Source organism: Streptopelia decaocto (assembly GCF_964273445.1).
Source record: "Streptopelia decaocto genome assembly, chromosome: 1".
Taxonomy (NCBI): Eukaryota; Metazoa; Chordata; class Aves; order Columbiformes; family Columbidae; genus Streptopelia; species Streptopelia decaocto.
In genome coordinates this window covers 13240706-13255945 of record NC_138663.1, presented here as the reverse complement: position 1 = coordinate 13255945, position 15240 = coordinate 13240706, and the positions used below count along the sequence as shown (strand labels likewise).

Sequence of the window (15240 nt, the reverse complement as noted above, 5' to 3'; positions counted from 1 at the left end):
AGCCTTAATATCTTTTGAAAACACTGCAAACCTATTCTAAAATGTGACTCTTGCAAGATATGTAATTTGCACGTTATTGTGAAAGGCATTTCAAAATGGGTATTTACCAATGTGCTGCTTCAGTATATTTGGGGATAGCACATTTGGATTTGTTTGGGTTTTTATTGTGAATACATTACATTCAAGATGGTCCTCGATATAACAGCTTGAGCAAAGTACATGAGACAAAGTGCACTATAGGCCACTTCACTTTGAAAATGCTCACTGCTCCCTCCTTTTTGCATGCCTAAGATTTGTAGATCTGCAGAGCTTTTCAGATAACACAGTAATTATTTTCAAGTAATTGATGTGCAGGGGGACAGTGAGATGAAAACAGAGCATTAAAATGGCAATTTCGCAATTCCTCCTTCATGGGGTGCTACCCAAACTTCTTGCACACATGTAGGGCCAGATAAAAAAGGGAGTTGTCCTCTGGCTGTGGTTTGGATGACAGCAGCTATGACTGCAAGTTTGTGTTGCATTTCACACTGCCAGTGTGTGTGTTAGATGTGTCTGGAGTACAGGGTCCTTAAGAGACACAGGTTTGGGGGTGTCTGTCCTGTGAATCCCAGATGGCCTTGGGCACTGCTCAGCCAAAATACAGTGGTGATGCCTCTGAGTGCCTATGCATGATTTTTGGGGGAATATATACATGCCTAAAGTCTTCTATGGTAACTTCTGCTGTTTAGGTTACTCTCTTTTAGGCAGTTAACTTCGGATAAAAAATGGGCTTCAACTCACGTGACTTCAGCCGTCTAGAAATTACATAGCTAATTATGTAAAATTCATCTCTATTCAAGGGAGAGGCACCTATACAGAGTAATTTATCTTGCCTATCTTCCAGTGGGACTGGGGACCTAACCATATGCCCTTAGTGACATACTAGGTGCTATGGCATCTCCCAAGCGACTTCTCGCTGAAACTCCAAAAGGGTGCCATTTTTGACAGGTTCTGTGTCATATCTGCCATGTTCATGGAGATGTCTTGGGCTATCACTATCCCTCTACAGTAGTGCTTTGGCTCAGATAAGGAGGTCACTTTTCAAGTGAATCTCTCAATTATCTTCACTTACACACTGAACATTCTCCCAGCTTGTAAGCTTCTCACACTTGAATTTAAACTAGATGATACACAGCAAGAGCTCACCTAACACACTATGAACCATTCGCAGGCATGAAGCCCATGGCAACTGAAAAGATCTAGTATCTGTGGATGCCAGGCCATCAGCACCAAATATTTCACTCTGCAGTCTACTGATGTTGTGAATTTATTAATAGATATGGACATGGTTTAGATCAGAAGGAATTCAGGCTGGTTTTAAATGAAATCTGGTCTCATGGACTGAGTTCAAGGGTTCAGGGGTTGGAGACAATTAAGTGTACTCCATCTCTAGATGAATTTTCTTTTTAGTTTCATCTGAAAGGAATTCAGTTCATGTACTCTGAAATGTGAACCAAATCACAGTGCATGGAGACAACCAAAAGATTTGCTTCAAAAGTGTGTTCCTGACACAAATTACATACTACTGCAGAGGTACCCATGGATATCCAAGGGCATCTTTACTGGTAGAAGCACCTACATTAAGGCAAACTAATTCTGCCCTTATCTTCAGGCAGGATGAATCAGCCTCTGAAGGTAATTATCTCTCTCCATTGACCACAGGAGTTTTGGCAACTGCTTTATACTAGATACTAATGCTATATGGCAAGCCAGGTGAGCTGAATCTTCTAGTTCAATAAATACAAAGGAGAAAAATTATAATACCACTGCAAACATCAGAGAAAAGGTGTTGGAAGAGAAATTCTGCAGAGCAGCAGAGACCTTTGGGGAGAAGAAATAAGAAAGTGAGGAAAGACAACAGGAGTTGAGCTAGCAGTTTGACCTGGATGTCAGTGTAGATAAAAACAAGTGAGAGCAAGGGACAATGCACCACTAGTACAGACTGAGAATGTCTTTATAACATCAAAAGGTGAGAGAAGAAAAAAATTCAGCATTGTCCAATTTCTTTCCAGTTCTACCATCTCCTCATTCCTAATTAATTTTTCATGAGGCAAGGAAATGGTCTTAGGATAAAGAAACCAAGAGCGTTCTTTTCACCCTACATCATATTGAAGTCTAAAGAGCATTAGAAATCTGATCATCATTATGCTGACCAAAACTGGAAAATTCAATAAAATATATAAGCAAGGAAAAAGCGTGATGGAGATCTACAATCAAATTCACATGAGCCCTTATGATTTAGAATTGTCCACACAATAAAGTCATATTGATGCAAGATGGCTTGTTTCCCAAGGAAGAAGAATCCCATCAGAAGTGAATTATTAAAACTGCATGTGAAAAAAAAAAATCCTTCATCTTAATTGCTACTTAATTATACTTAATTAAAGTAGCAGAAATAACCACAGAATCAAAACATGGTGAATTTCAGTACTGTGCACTGATACGCTGATGATGGAACATACTCACAAAAGTGCCAGGCAAGCTCATAAGAGACTGAGAAATCACTGCAGGATATGGAAATAATATTGAGCAGACAGAAGGGTGTACTTCCACCTCAGTACTTTTTGTATGTTCTAGTACAGAAGATAGTTATTAAATGTAATGGTGTAGCCAGGCTTAACTAATATATCCTGCTTTCTGATGCTGAACTGATGGAGCAATCAGGAACAGCTAAAACTATCATGATTCTTCTGATAAGCAAGATGTTATGATAAATATGTTATTCCTACAATCAAAAGACTTTCCTACCTTAAAAACTACTAAGAAGAAATACTGATCCCATTGAAGTCTGTAGCAATATCCTTAGAAACAAACTAGGTCAGGATTTTACTTTTCCATTTTGTAGCTGTACTTTTCAGGTAACACCTGAAATAGCACCAGCTGTATTAAAAAATTTAATGGTTGTTTTTTACTGTGAAAAGGAGAGTCCTTGGCAGAGACCCATTTTATAGCTGTTTTGTAGTCTTTTATAGTGCTCTCATAAAAAAAAGCAGCTTTAGCAACTAGAAAAGATACTGCAACAGGTCCAGAAAGCAATGCTGACTATGCTGCTCAGAGTAGGAAGAGACTGAATGTCTTTGAGATGTAGTGGAAATTGTTTTTTTTAAACCTCGTATGGCTAAATTCTCATTAAAAACACCACAAGTCAAAGATGGTCCTTTAAAGATGTATTACAGAGGTTTGAGTTTATTCTATATTTTTCCACATCAACAAAACAAGTATTAATGTAGTATAAGCAAAAGAAACCATATGTACTTTTGAAGAGTATAGAGTTAAATAGCTTTTGTTATGGGCTATGTAATGTCCTTGAGACTATTCATTAAGGCTTAGCTGTAGCTCAGCTTAATGAATTGCAGCTCTTCCTGGTTTAATCACTTATTCTCCCCGCACACCTTTCAGAGAGCTCTGCTGCCTACAGGTGGAGAGAGGGCTGGAAAGAGAGGCAACGTCAATTCCACCTTTTATAAATAAGTATCGTAATGCGTAACCTTCTCTACAGGGGAGTCTACAATGACATGGTGAATGTGATGGAGTTGGAGAATTGCGTGAGAGCAACATTTAAGGCTGATTGTATGTGATTGCAGATACACCAAGAGTATTGGTCCTTTTTGTATTCCCTTCAACACTGCAGCGGACCCACACAGCAAACATCGATTGCCCGAGATCCAACACAGCTAACATCTGCTGACTTTGTGAGGAAAACACACTCACATCTCTAGTATGTGGTTTGAGAGTAGCTGCCAAGGTGAAGTCTGAAGCTATGGGGAATTGCAACCTTTTCTTAGCCCTGGGCGAGGGAAAAAACTGAAAATCAGTGATTGCTATAGTTTATTTAGGCACACCAAAATAGGTCACTCCTATCACACATTTTAAAGTGGGAAAGAAGGAGCAGAACTGGAGGGGTTTTTTGGTGGTATTCCAATTTATATACAGTGTTTTAATTATTACATGTTCTCATTAGCATATGTTCTCAATGAAAGCAGATGTAGAAGATGGCCTCCTTTTTGTGTGGTGTGTGCCTGTATTTTAAAATTTGGATTTGTATGTAAGGGAGGCTGGAAACAGTCCAATAAATGTACTTAAGTAGCTCTTCCTGAAAAACAGTGGTAAGTTTTATGCAGTAAGAAGGGATCTTTTCCTGTTCTGTCTGTGAATGCTAATATAGATAAACACTTAGGTCATGCACCTATGTCAAAAAAGGGGAAGAAAGGAAGAAACAGATCAAGCCACGCTCTAAAACACAACTGTCCTCTGAATCACCCAGTGAATCTTGTACACTTTTTTTCTTTTCAGACCTTAAGGCACAGGAAATTCCTTTTGGTGTGATTTACAAAATGCTAACTGGGCCATTAATGATTAGCAAATAATTAATACTGTCTACAGACAATTATCTTTCTTCTTGCAAAGTCACTCTCTCACTGTAAATCTGCCACGTTACTGCTGATGGCAGTTTTGACAAATGAGCTCACATACAAATTTTAAAGGTTAGTTTGAGGTGAATGAATGAATGAAAATGCTGCCATGAAACCTAAGACCTTTGGATATACCTGTGGCAACCTGGAACCTGAGATCACTCAGTGCTTAAAGTCCTTAGGGTTTAAAGGCACAATTCACAGGAGCCTTGAATAAAGCAATAAAAGATGCTGCCTAATATGACTTTTCTTTTCACCCATTGTGATGTACACTTTAACAATGTTTGGTTTTCATCTATTATTTAATAATCTACTACACTCTTTACTACTGTTTGGGGAGATGCTGTTAGACAAATAGGTTTTTGTTATCTTTTTATCTTTCTGTTTTTTGCGACAGCAAATGGAGTCTCTTCATGCCATTAACCAAAGTGACTTGTAAACAAAGAGGCAATTTAACAGCATCCCCACAGCATTACATTCCTACTTAACCCTGTGAAGACTGTGCAATGTGAAAACTCAAATGATCAAAGAGTTGTTCCTGTGTTAAGATTCTAGTAAATAACTGGTATTTTTACAGATGTATAATTGCACTTTTTTGCAACTACATTATTTAATAATATAATCTCAAAGGCAAGGAGCCCTTATAACAGCCTTTCTATCCATTCTGCACCTCTGATTGATTTCTCTGCTTTACATAACATTCATTTAGTGGAAGTGAATGATGATCATTGTCAGAACTGCAGTGCAAACCAGAGCATTTCCAGGAGAGGAAGTAAGCTGTAACATCAAAGGAATTTGTGGAGTGGAATGGCTGCTCTGTAGAGCAGCAGGGATATTTGCATTCACTGTATTTGTTACAAAATATACATTTATTTCCTATTAAAATGCAGGCTGCAGTATTTACCACTGTCAGTTTGGCGTGTAAGTGACCTACCCACCATCTCGTTCTTCACTCCCCAAACGTATCACAGGTTTCTGTTACAAGCAAAATAAAAGTACCACATAATTCAGTCTGCTTTCTTTCAAAGCATTCAATTTGCACAGAAAAATTAAATTTGGGAGTGAGGTAAGAAGGAAACGAGTGTTTGAGCTAGCCCGGAGGTCATCCTAGTTCTTCTCCGCTTGCTTGGGCAAAGTTACTATAATTATTCTTTTTCTAGAACAAGCATATTTTTGCCCTTTTCAGCAAAGACACTTATGTTTTAATAGTTACTGCTCTTTTCAGCCTTGTATATGCCAGAAGCTATAGTTGGTAATGCCAGTGTTCATGAAAAATCACATGCACAAAATTTATTCTTATAATTTGTTTACACTTCATGTGATAGTTGTAAAATTTTACATGAAATAAGAGACTTAAAGCACAAGTGCCCCAACCAAATATTATTTTTACCTGCTAATAAGCAGAATAATGACTAACACTTCAAATTGTTTGAGGCAGTTCCTTAAAGCAAACATTAATGCTACTGCTACCTCTGTAGTGGTGTTCTGCTGATGAAGATGTTAATTTTTCCTTTCTCTTTCTTTTTTTTTGGTGGAACATGACCTTACATGAACCCACTCATTTGTGTTCTTATTCTGGTAACGTGTATTAATGACAGCACTTAGAGAAGAAAGAACTTTCATATCCATTTGTTCAATGAATTGGCTAATTAGCAAAAGCAGCAATAGGTATATATAGCCTACCAACAGGAAAAGTTTTCTACACATAACTAATTCTCCTTATTGTCCATTAATCTCTTATTATTTCTGAATATAGCATGGCCTCCCTTTACTGTTCACTAGTTAGTTTTTAGCCTGTCTTTCCTTAAATTGGCAAAAAGCTCAACATTCTCTACTCCTGTCCACAAAAAAGGAAGAAACCAGCAATTCTGCTACTTTCTCATAAACATCAGAACAGCAGAAAAGCCTTGCTTTCAGCAGAAGAAACAACAGCTTTAATTGCTTTCATCAAAGTGCTAAACAGTCCAGTTACCTCTCTTAAAACCCAGCATGCTTCAGTGTAAGTCAGTAATGCAGGTATTGCCACGAGCTCTGAGGAGCCTTGACAGCCAGAACATTCCTGTTGTTTTAATGCTTCACTCCACCACACAAACCATTTCCCCACCTAGTTAAATACAATATAGCTATAAAAAGAGAAGAAATAAGACTCACTCAATAAAGTAGACTTCCCCTTTTTCTGTATAAGCCATTTCCCAGTTATCAGGTAGTGGGCCCAAGTCATCATTCTCTTCAGGTTTAGTCTGCTTTGTTACATCCATATCCTCCTTTGCATCTTCAGGCTGAGTATATCCTGGCGCAGGACAAGGCTGGGTGGAAGATACCTCACCTGAGACACCTGTGCTTTTCTCTTCATGTTCACTTGATTCTGCAAGAGAAGAGAAATTACAGGTTCTGGATATCCAGGTTAATGGTGGAGAATTTACTGGGCGCAAGTCTCCAAGCAATACTCCATGAACTGCAAGTCTTGAAATAAAGAGAAAAATTCTGTTTGGTTTACACAAGGGTACCTCTGATGATGCATTTTATCTAGAACACAATAAAAGAAAATAAAGCAATAAACCCAAACTGAAACAAGAAACTAATAAAGAGCTAAGAAACAAGCCTAAGAGTTCTGGCTTGTTCTGTCCCAGGAGTCCTTCCAGAACAGCAATTAGCACTGAGCAAAGGCAGCCTCATATCCAGCAACACTACTGTCTTGTGTCTTAACTTTTCAATCTATACACCATAAAACATGTACCCAGCTGTTTTACTACAGACAACAGGGTCCTTCTCAATTAAAAACAAAAACGATATATACCAATTACTTTACCTATATCCATATATCAAAGAAATCAATATGACATCCATAAGCTTGTAACAATATATTAACTGTATAGAAAGTGGTTGTGATTTCATTACCAATATGATCTGTGGAAATCAAATGCTTCTTATACTCCATGTGACTGTGTTTCACTGTCACCAATAATATATTCAGAAAGGAGTCGTCTTTTCCTATTTCTTCTTCAGTACTTGATCTTTCACTTTTTATTAATTTTACTTACTATAAAGTCAGAATTAAAATATGTGGTGTCCAAGGGTATCTCTACCACTATCAGTTCACACAGTCCAGTCCAGACACTTTTAGTAGTAGAATTTAGCGACATTTGTTAAAACATCTGCTAAACACAAACATAAGACCAAACCACAAAAATACCTCAAAAAGACCCAGCTAACTAAGGACCAGGTGCACAATATTAGGAGTCTAAAATGTGCCTTGTCCACATTGTTGAACACTTAACTTGACGCATCAGAGTCTACATGTTCATCTACGTGAATGAGTATCACATAGCATGGCTTCCATGCACACAACTATAGACAGTGGAGAAAACACAATATTTCTTGACTACTACTAGCTCAAACAGAGGATGCTTCAGAGAACTTGTTCAATTAAAGAGAGTTCTACATCCTTGATGTGAATAAATGTGGTTGACTAGTCTATTAGGTATGCATTTGTAAGCTGTGTTTTATCATATGGTCTATGTAGGAATTATTTCTTGAAAATATGTGGCAGGAATCTGTTGCCTCAGTGGACAACAGAAGCTTTCATCCTTGGATCCTCTTTTTCTGTTGCACTCTGATGGAGCCTGATCTCATTGAAAAATTAGTCAGACCCCTACGTTTGGCCAAATGAACTGCAACTAAAATAATTTCACAATTTTAATATATTGACTGAATCTCTACTGATTACAACTAGTCAGATGGCTGAAATGACCCTACATGTTAAGGCAGGTAAACCAAATTCAGTCCTGCTTAGGCTAGTTGCTCAGTTTCTAGATAGTTAAAATGAGAGGAGATGAATCTCAGACCTAGTGAGCATGGCTTTACATTAGCTTACATGAAGGCTAATGTCATAAGCTAACCGACAGATATAATTCATAGGGACACAGACAATGAATATCAGAGGAGAACTGAGAACAAACTCTGAACTTGTACACCTGTATTTAATCAAAAGGATACATATTTGCCATAATAAAGACTATATTGAGACTACTATAGCTTTTTCATAAAGATACATAAAAAATGATCTATGGTTTTGTATCATCAAAGATGTATATACACTTGCTCAAAGTAACCCTATATGGACTGTATTTAAGTCCGTGAATAATTATAAAAAAAAGGAGAAATACGTTTTTAAAAGAAGTCAACAATGTAGTCTACAATAAAGTACAAAAAGAAGACAATTTATTAAATGAACTAACAGTGCATCCAGAGTACAGAGCTATGCAGGTATTTTTATGACACATGTTGAAGGAAGAAGACAACTTGGGTTAAATGATCTAATTTGCGATGCTTAGGACAGCAAGAATGAAGAACAACAAAAAATTAAGAACAATAGTGTTAAAACCCCCCAGATTTTAATAAACTCACAGAATTAACTAATTTGTTGTTCTGGCAAGCAACAGTGAGGGAAAAGGAGTTCAGGAGAATCAGTAAAGATTAAATGAACAATACTGAGAGTGCAAGCACAAATTGCTCTAATGAAAAAGAAAAATAGTAAGTATAATCAGAGATCATTTTGATTAAGCCATGAATTTTCGACAGTTTACTACTTGATATAGAATTGTACAAAAGGTGAAAACCAGATTGAGTTGTTAAGGATGAACATAGAAAAACAATATGGGCATGTAACAGCAAAGCAGAACAGTCAGTCTAGAAAATGGAATGTAGTCAGGGACATTAGAGACGACAAGAAAAACTTCTGTAAGTGCGTCAATAAGAAGACCAAAATCAGACTCGTTCCACTCTGTGGGAAGGAAGGAAAGCTAATAATACCTGACACGTAAAAATACCAAGGCAGTTAGTGTTTTTTTTGCCTCTGTCACTACAGCAAAACAATTACCTGTGTTTAAATGACTAACATAATTAGCATCAGCAATAGGGCTAAAGAACTTAGAGTGGGCAGAGAACAGGTCAGGTACAGCTAAGATGAAGCAGCTTTTCTCAATTAGCAGAGCCCGATTAAATGAAACCTGGCCTACAGAGGGAACCAATGAAGCCGACTCATTGCTAGTAATGGCTACACCTGTGAGACTTGATGGAGAAAAGAAACTTAGAAAAGGTTGACACAGTCCTGGTTTCAGTAAAGTATCTAAGGTTTAGGTTTTCAGATAGTTTTGTGTTCTTAATTTGTGAGCACTGAAGTTCCCTTTGAAATAATTTGCTCAATTAGACTATTATGTTGTGGTTTTTTTAAAAAAAAAGAAGGATCCAAAGAACTGTAATTTCACTTCTTTGTATTTTTAATTCCTAGATGGACATTGGTACCAGCAATCAAACCACTTACATGTAAGCTCATCAAAGGAGATAAATAATTCTCAAGTTTTTTTCAGGAAGAAACTGTGCCAAACTAATCTTATTTCTTTTCATGACAGAGCAACAGGTGCTGTTCCTTGGGGAGAAAGAGTAGACACAGCTTTCATGATCTTACAAAAAGACTTTTGACACGGACACATACAGCCTTTTAGAATAATGTGACAAAAAATAGGTCCAGTGTTGAACAGGGTGATGGTCTATAGCTCTACAGCCATATGCAGCTCATGCTCCTAAATCTTAACTCATACTTGAACTATGTGATATTGCAATCATATTATGATGTTTGGAAATGTGAATCTGCCTGTGGGAAGAAATAAAATAGAAAGACACACAAATGCAAGTTTTGCTTCGATGCATCCCACACCAGTGCGGTATGATCCCAGGGGAGCTAAAGTCACCTTCTCCTTATCTACTACTCCTAAAACCGCCCCTGCCCAGGCTTTCCAAAATATGTAGCACCTGTCTTGTGCAAAGTGCCACATTCAGCTGTAAAAATACAAGATAGGGAGCAAATTCCTAGGCAGAATTCCTACTGAAAATACAAGGAAGGTATGGAGATGTGTAAGGGATGTATAACCATTACCTTCAGTCAATAATAATACTATTGCAAAAGAAAAACAAGGATCATAATAGGGAGGAAAAGCAGGCATATGCGATACAGGTTTTTCCACCTTGAGCTACAGTAAAGTTTAATTAGGATACTGTGCCCAGTTTCAAGAATTTCATATCAAGGAAGATGCAAATAGTCTACAAGATAGAAAAGGAAAACCAAACAAATGAACAAACAAACAAAACCACCGCCAACAAAAAAAAAAAACAAAAAAAAAAAACAAAACCAAAAAAAACCCCAAAAAACCAAAAAAAAAACCCCAAAAAACAAAGAAACAAACCAAAACCCCCAAATGAACAAACAAAACCCAAAAAAAAAAAGCTACAAAAACCCAGAACAAAACCAAAAAGAAAAGATTGGAAGTATGCAAAAATTGCAAACCAGATGATTTCAGTTTTGAGGAGAAAAGACTGATGGAGAGGGGAAGGATTTTAAAATATATAAAAGCTGTCTGGAAAGCAGAGAGTATATATGGTCTCCACTTCACCTGAGAATAGGATAATGTAATTGCTATAAATTCTTTGGGTTTTTTGCTCTTATCTCTGCAAAGAAAAGTTAGTTCTCATCTGTCTCAAGCATCATTGACAGATCTATGAGTTGTATACCTGGGGATACATTCAGTCTTGACCACATTTCTGCTATAGGAAGGACACTGTACACTGAAGACAAGACATAAGGCCACATAGTACATATGACTGCAGTAGAACAAATAAATTTGGAGCCAGGTGCATCACACACAATGGCTAATGATCAGTCAATTGGGCTGAGAGAGCACAGATGTGGTAACATTTCTGTGTCTTGGGATTCCACCATGATATTTGTAATACGTCTTCTTTCTCAAGACCTTATTTTCAACAGGTCTGTTGATGTCAGATTCTTGATTTTCAGTGACTATATTAACAAATCTGAGCCATCATGATGGAAGAAAAAATGTGAAAATTAAGCATTGAGGATTAAAAGAAATATTCTGAGCTTGAAGAGATAGAGATTGTTATCAAAATATAGTGGGGAAAAAAAGAAACCTAATGCTTATTTAACAACTTTACAATATAATTATTTTAAAGCCAATCTCATGAATTATTAATTCCTGGATCATTATCTTTTAATAGCTTACTTTGATAATGGAGAAGGCATCATGATGACTAAAGCCCAAGTAATTGAGGTAGAATTGCCTAACACCATCTAATAACATTAAGAACAGCCTAGTCACACTTATCTGGAATATAGACGCAAGGTATAATCTTATTTTTTGTTATATGTATTTGTCATTCACATACTCCAGGCAAGGCAGATTCACCTTACTGCTAATATATGTTCATATATAACGCTTGATTTGGAAAAAAAAAAAAAAAAAAAGGAACTCTGGTTAAAAACTAGCAGTGTCTTAAATGCATAGAGTTTGAAATACCATGGTAATACACTTCGAGCACAAATATTTATCTTCAGACAATATGATATAAAAGAGATCCTAAAACTGTACCATAATATGTGTCCAGAAGTATTTTAGTCACTAAAAAACCCTAATCAATTGACTTTATGGCAAGTGAAATAGCCTACTAGAGCTGCCATCTCACTACAAAACGAATTACATGGTCGAGTTTTCAAAAGCGGATTAGCACAGTATCTCAAGAGTGAGTGTCCTGTGAAGTGACAGAATAGACACCAGTAAAGCATCATCAAGTTATTGCACATGTGGTATACAAAGAACTTTGAGAACAAGATAATGTGTATGTTAAAATACCTACTTATCATTAAATACAGTAAGTTAATCTCTGTAGTACTCCAACTCCAAATACCAGCATACTGGTTGATATGACATATTCTCTATACAGTTCTTAGCCAATATGGCAACCATTTAAAACAAAACAAAACAAAACAAAAAACAAAACACAAAACAAAACACAAAACAAAACAAAACAGTAGTTATGTCATGATAGCATCCTGTTTTCAGCAGGAATAGAGTTAATTTTCTTTCTAGTAGCTGTGTTTTGGATTTAGTATGAGAAGAATGCCAACAATGCACCAAAGTTTTGGTAGTTGCAGGGTAGTCAAGAACTTTTCGTCTTCCCATGCTCTGACAGATGCACAAGAAACTGTGAGGGAGCAAAACCAGGACAGCTGACCCAAGCTGGCCAAAGGTGTATACCTTAACTTATGATGTTGTGCTCAGTATATAAACCAGAGTTGTCCAAGGGGGCAAATACTAGCGCTCCAGATCAAACAGGCTATCCATGTGAGTGGTGAGCAATTGCATTGTGCATCACTGTTTTGTATATTCTATCATCATCATTATTATTATTACTATTATTGTTGTTGTTATTATTATTATAATTATTATTCTCTTATTTTGCTGTCCTATTAAACTGTTCTTGTCTCAACCCACGAGGTTTATATTCCTTTCTGATCCTCTTCCTCATCCCACTTGGCAAGGGAATGAGACATTGGCTGTGTCATCCTAGCTGCTGGCTGGGGTTAAACCATGACAGATAATGTCAGAATTTGAGCCTTCATCAATGCTGTTGTTTGCACTTTAAAATGTTTCTATTATTTACAGCATAACTCTTGAAATTTGCCATCTAAACATGTAATAGGACCTTGTCAGTTTATTCCTTAATTTTAATGCTGCAGATTAGTCATGCAGTAAAGTTTAAAAATTTATTCTTTTCTTCCAAAACTCAGATGACCTAAACAATATCATCAGAGAACAAATTAAAGGAAATATTATTAAATATTAATTTATGGAGTGGTATAAGCAGCTCTGAAGAAAAATATTGCAGCTCTTTATACCCTTATTGTATCTAAATGACTAATTTGTTAAATTCTCCACAGGAAACGGTCCATCCATTTTAAATAACTGTTGGATACAAGAGTAATTTAGCTCATGTTTGCCAAACTATGTGCATCTATTTTCTTGTGAAAATATCATGCTGCAGCCTTAGAGCTTCTCCCTTTCCACAGCGCTGTAGCCATACTTGGGTTTTGGTGCTTTGCATGGAGATGCGGTTCCCCTGACTACTAACAATAAGAACTAGGAGCCGATGTAGGGGAAGGAAAACAGGAGTCATGGAGACTGGTTGAGCATGGGTTACTCTACAGGTCACAGGTTGTGACTTAGCTGTGATAAATTGAGTTTGGAGAACACAGCTACAACAGAAACATCAATGGATACCAGCTTTTGTATTTTGTAAAACCTCAAGGCTCTTAGATGCCCTGTGTGTTATTTTCATGCTTCTGGCTGTCTTTGCTGTGTAAAAATAAAAGAATAAGCTCAACTTGTTGCCTGGGACTACTGCACCTTGCGTGGTGATTGACGGCATTGGGACTCTAGCCTTTTGCTTCATTATCAACCTAAGGCATGGAACGATCATTTTGAAACTCTGTGTCATATCTTATCCTCCAATTAATTTGATCCTGCCAGAAATTTCATTCTCTGGGTGCAACTTATCGTTGCTCAAGTAAAGTCAGATTAATGCCCATACATAAGCATTCTTTGGTTCTTCTGGAGTTTGGATGATAAATACTTAATCAGTGAGAAGTGTGAAGCAAATGTGACATGACCAACACAGTGTCAAATCATGATTTTGGTTGCGAAAGAGACTGACTTAATTCCCTGCAGACACAAACTGCAACTGTAGTGAAAACTGAGTGTCTGACAAGTAGGTTGTAATTTAACCAGAAGTCTTTCTACCTCTTTTGTTAGAGCTTGGGATTTACCTAAACAGTTTCATTCAATGCAATGTCCATCAGGAAAGGCTTCTCAGATACAAGATATTTCAGTGAATGGCAGAGACCCAACCCAGAGCAGCCAGAAGTCCAATAATGTGGGCAATTGCATTGGGTATGGGAAACCCAATGCTGACTCTAGACTTGGCCATCTTAACAGCTAATATAGAAATTATCTCTCTCATATGTTGCTTGGGAAATAGTAGGATTCTTCATTCAAATTTAGCAATCTAGGCTCTTGTGCATCTGTAGGCTGAATTAAGCATTCTATATTGCAGAGGTGATACCCTAAAATGGGTATATAAAACAGATATGCTCTCTTACTCTTTGGAATTGCCTCTTCTTCCTTACTTTATATAGAGCAGAGACAAGTAGCTCAAAGAAAAAGCAAGAAATTCAGGCATATAATACTGAAATTGAATGAGATACATCCCATCACTTGACTAATACTATTGTGTCCTGAGACAACTTGATCCAGGATGACGACTGAGTGTGGTCCATTCTAAAATGGCCAAAAGCCTCATCCTAAAGAAGTGAAAAGGCTTCTTGTTGGGTTTTGGGATGAGAACAGGCAAAAAAGATCAGAAAAAACAAAAACATTAGGCAGTACAAATTAACAAGAAGACAATTATGGAGCGCAGATGAAGATCTCCAGGATGTCCAAATACAACTGTCTGAGAGAAATCTGATGGCTGATGAAGCAAGGCATGTGGAAGTGAATTAATGAAAAATTGATTCCTACTAATAAAGCTCAACAGGTGCACAGATTTTCTCGACGCAAAAAAGTGGTCTGAAAAATGAGACCAAAGCACAAAGATCTCTGCAACTACAAATGTCACTAACTGGCTTGATAAAGACAGGTTTATTTTATTCAGATTCATCTTAGATCTGTTACTACTTCAACCTAGGAGTCCTAGGTGTTACAGCAGTCCTTTGCCTTGCAAGCACTCTGATACCTTTGGTAATTAATAAGTTATTATGTTGCTGAGCATCTATAAAAAATAAATCAATGTTTCAGATGTCCCAAGAGTCCCATATTTAATAAAATACTCCCATTAAAAGTGAAGCATTTAACATAGAATACACTTTCTAAAATAACTGGAA

At 36.9% G+C, this 15240-nt stretch overlaps 1 protein-coding gene across 5 annotated transcripts in view; it reads right to left on the bottom strand.

The window, feature by feature from the left end:
• The window catches only part of MAGI2 (membrane associated guanylate kinase, WW and PDZ domain containing 2), a 741411-nt gene that overhangs the window by 231936 nt on the left and 494235 nt on the right, over positions 1-15240 (bottom strand). For all 5 annotated transcript variants that reach the window (XM_082044483.1, XM_082044484.1, XM_082044485.1 and 2 more), the window contains exon 5: positions 6603-6816. In XM_082044483.1, the coding sequence (XP_081900609.1) occupies positions 6603-6816 (214 nt within the window). The remainder of the gene's footprint in view (positions 1-6602; positions 6817-15240) is intronic.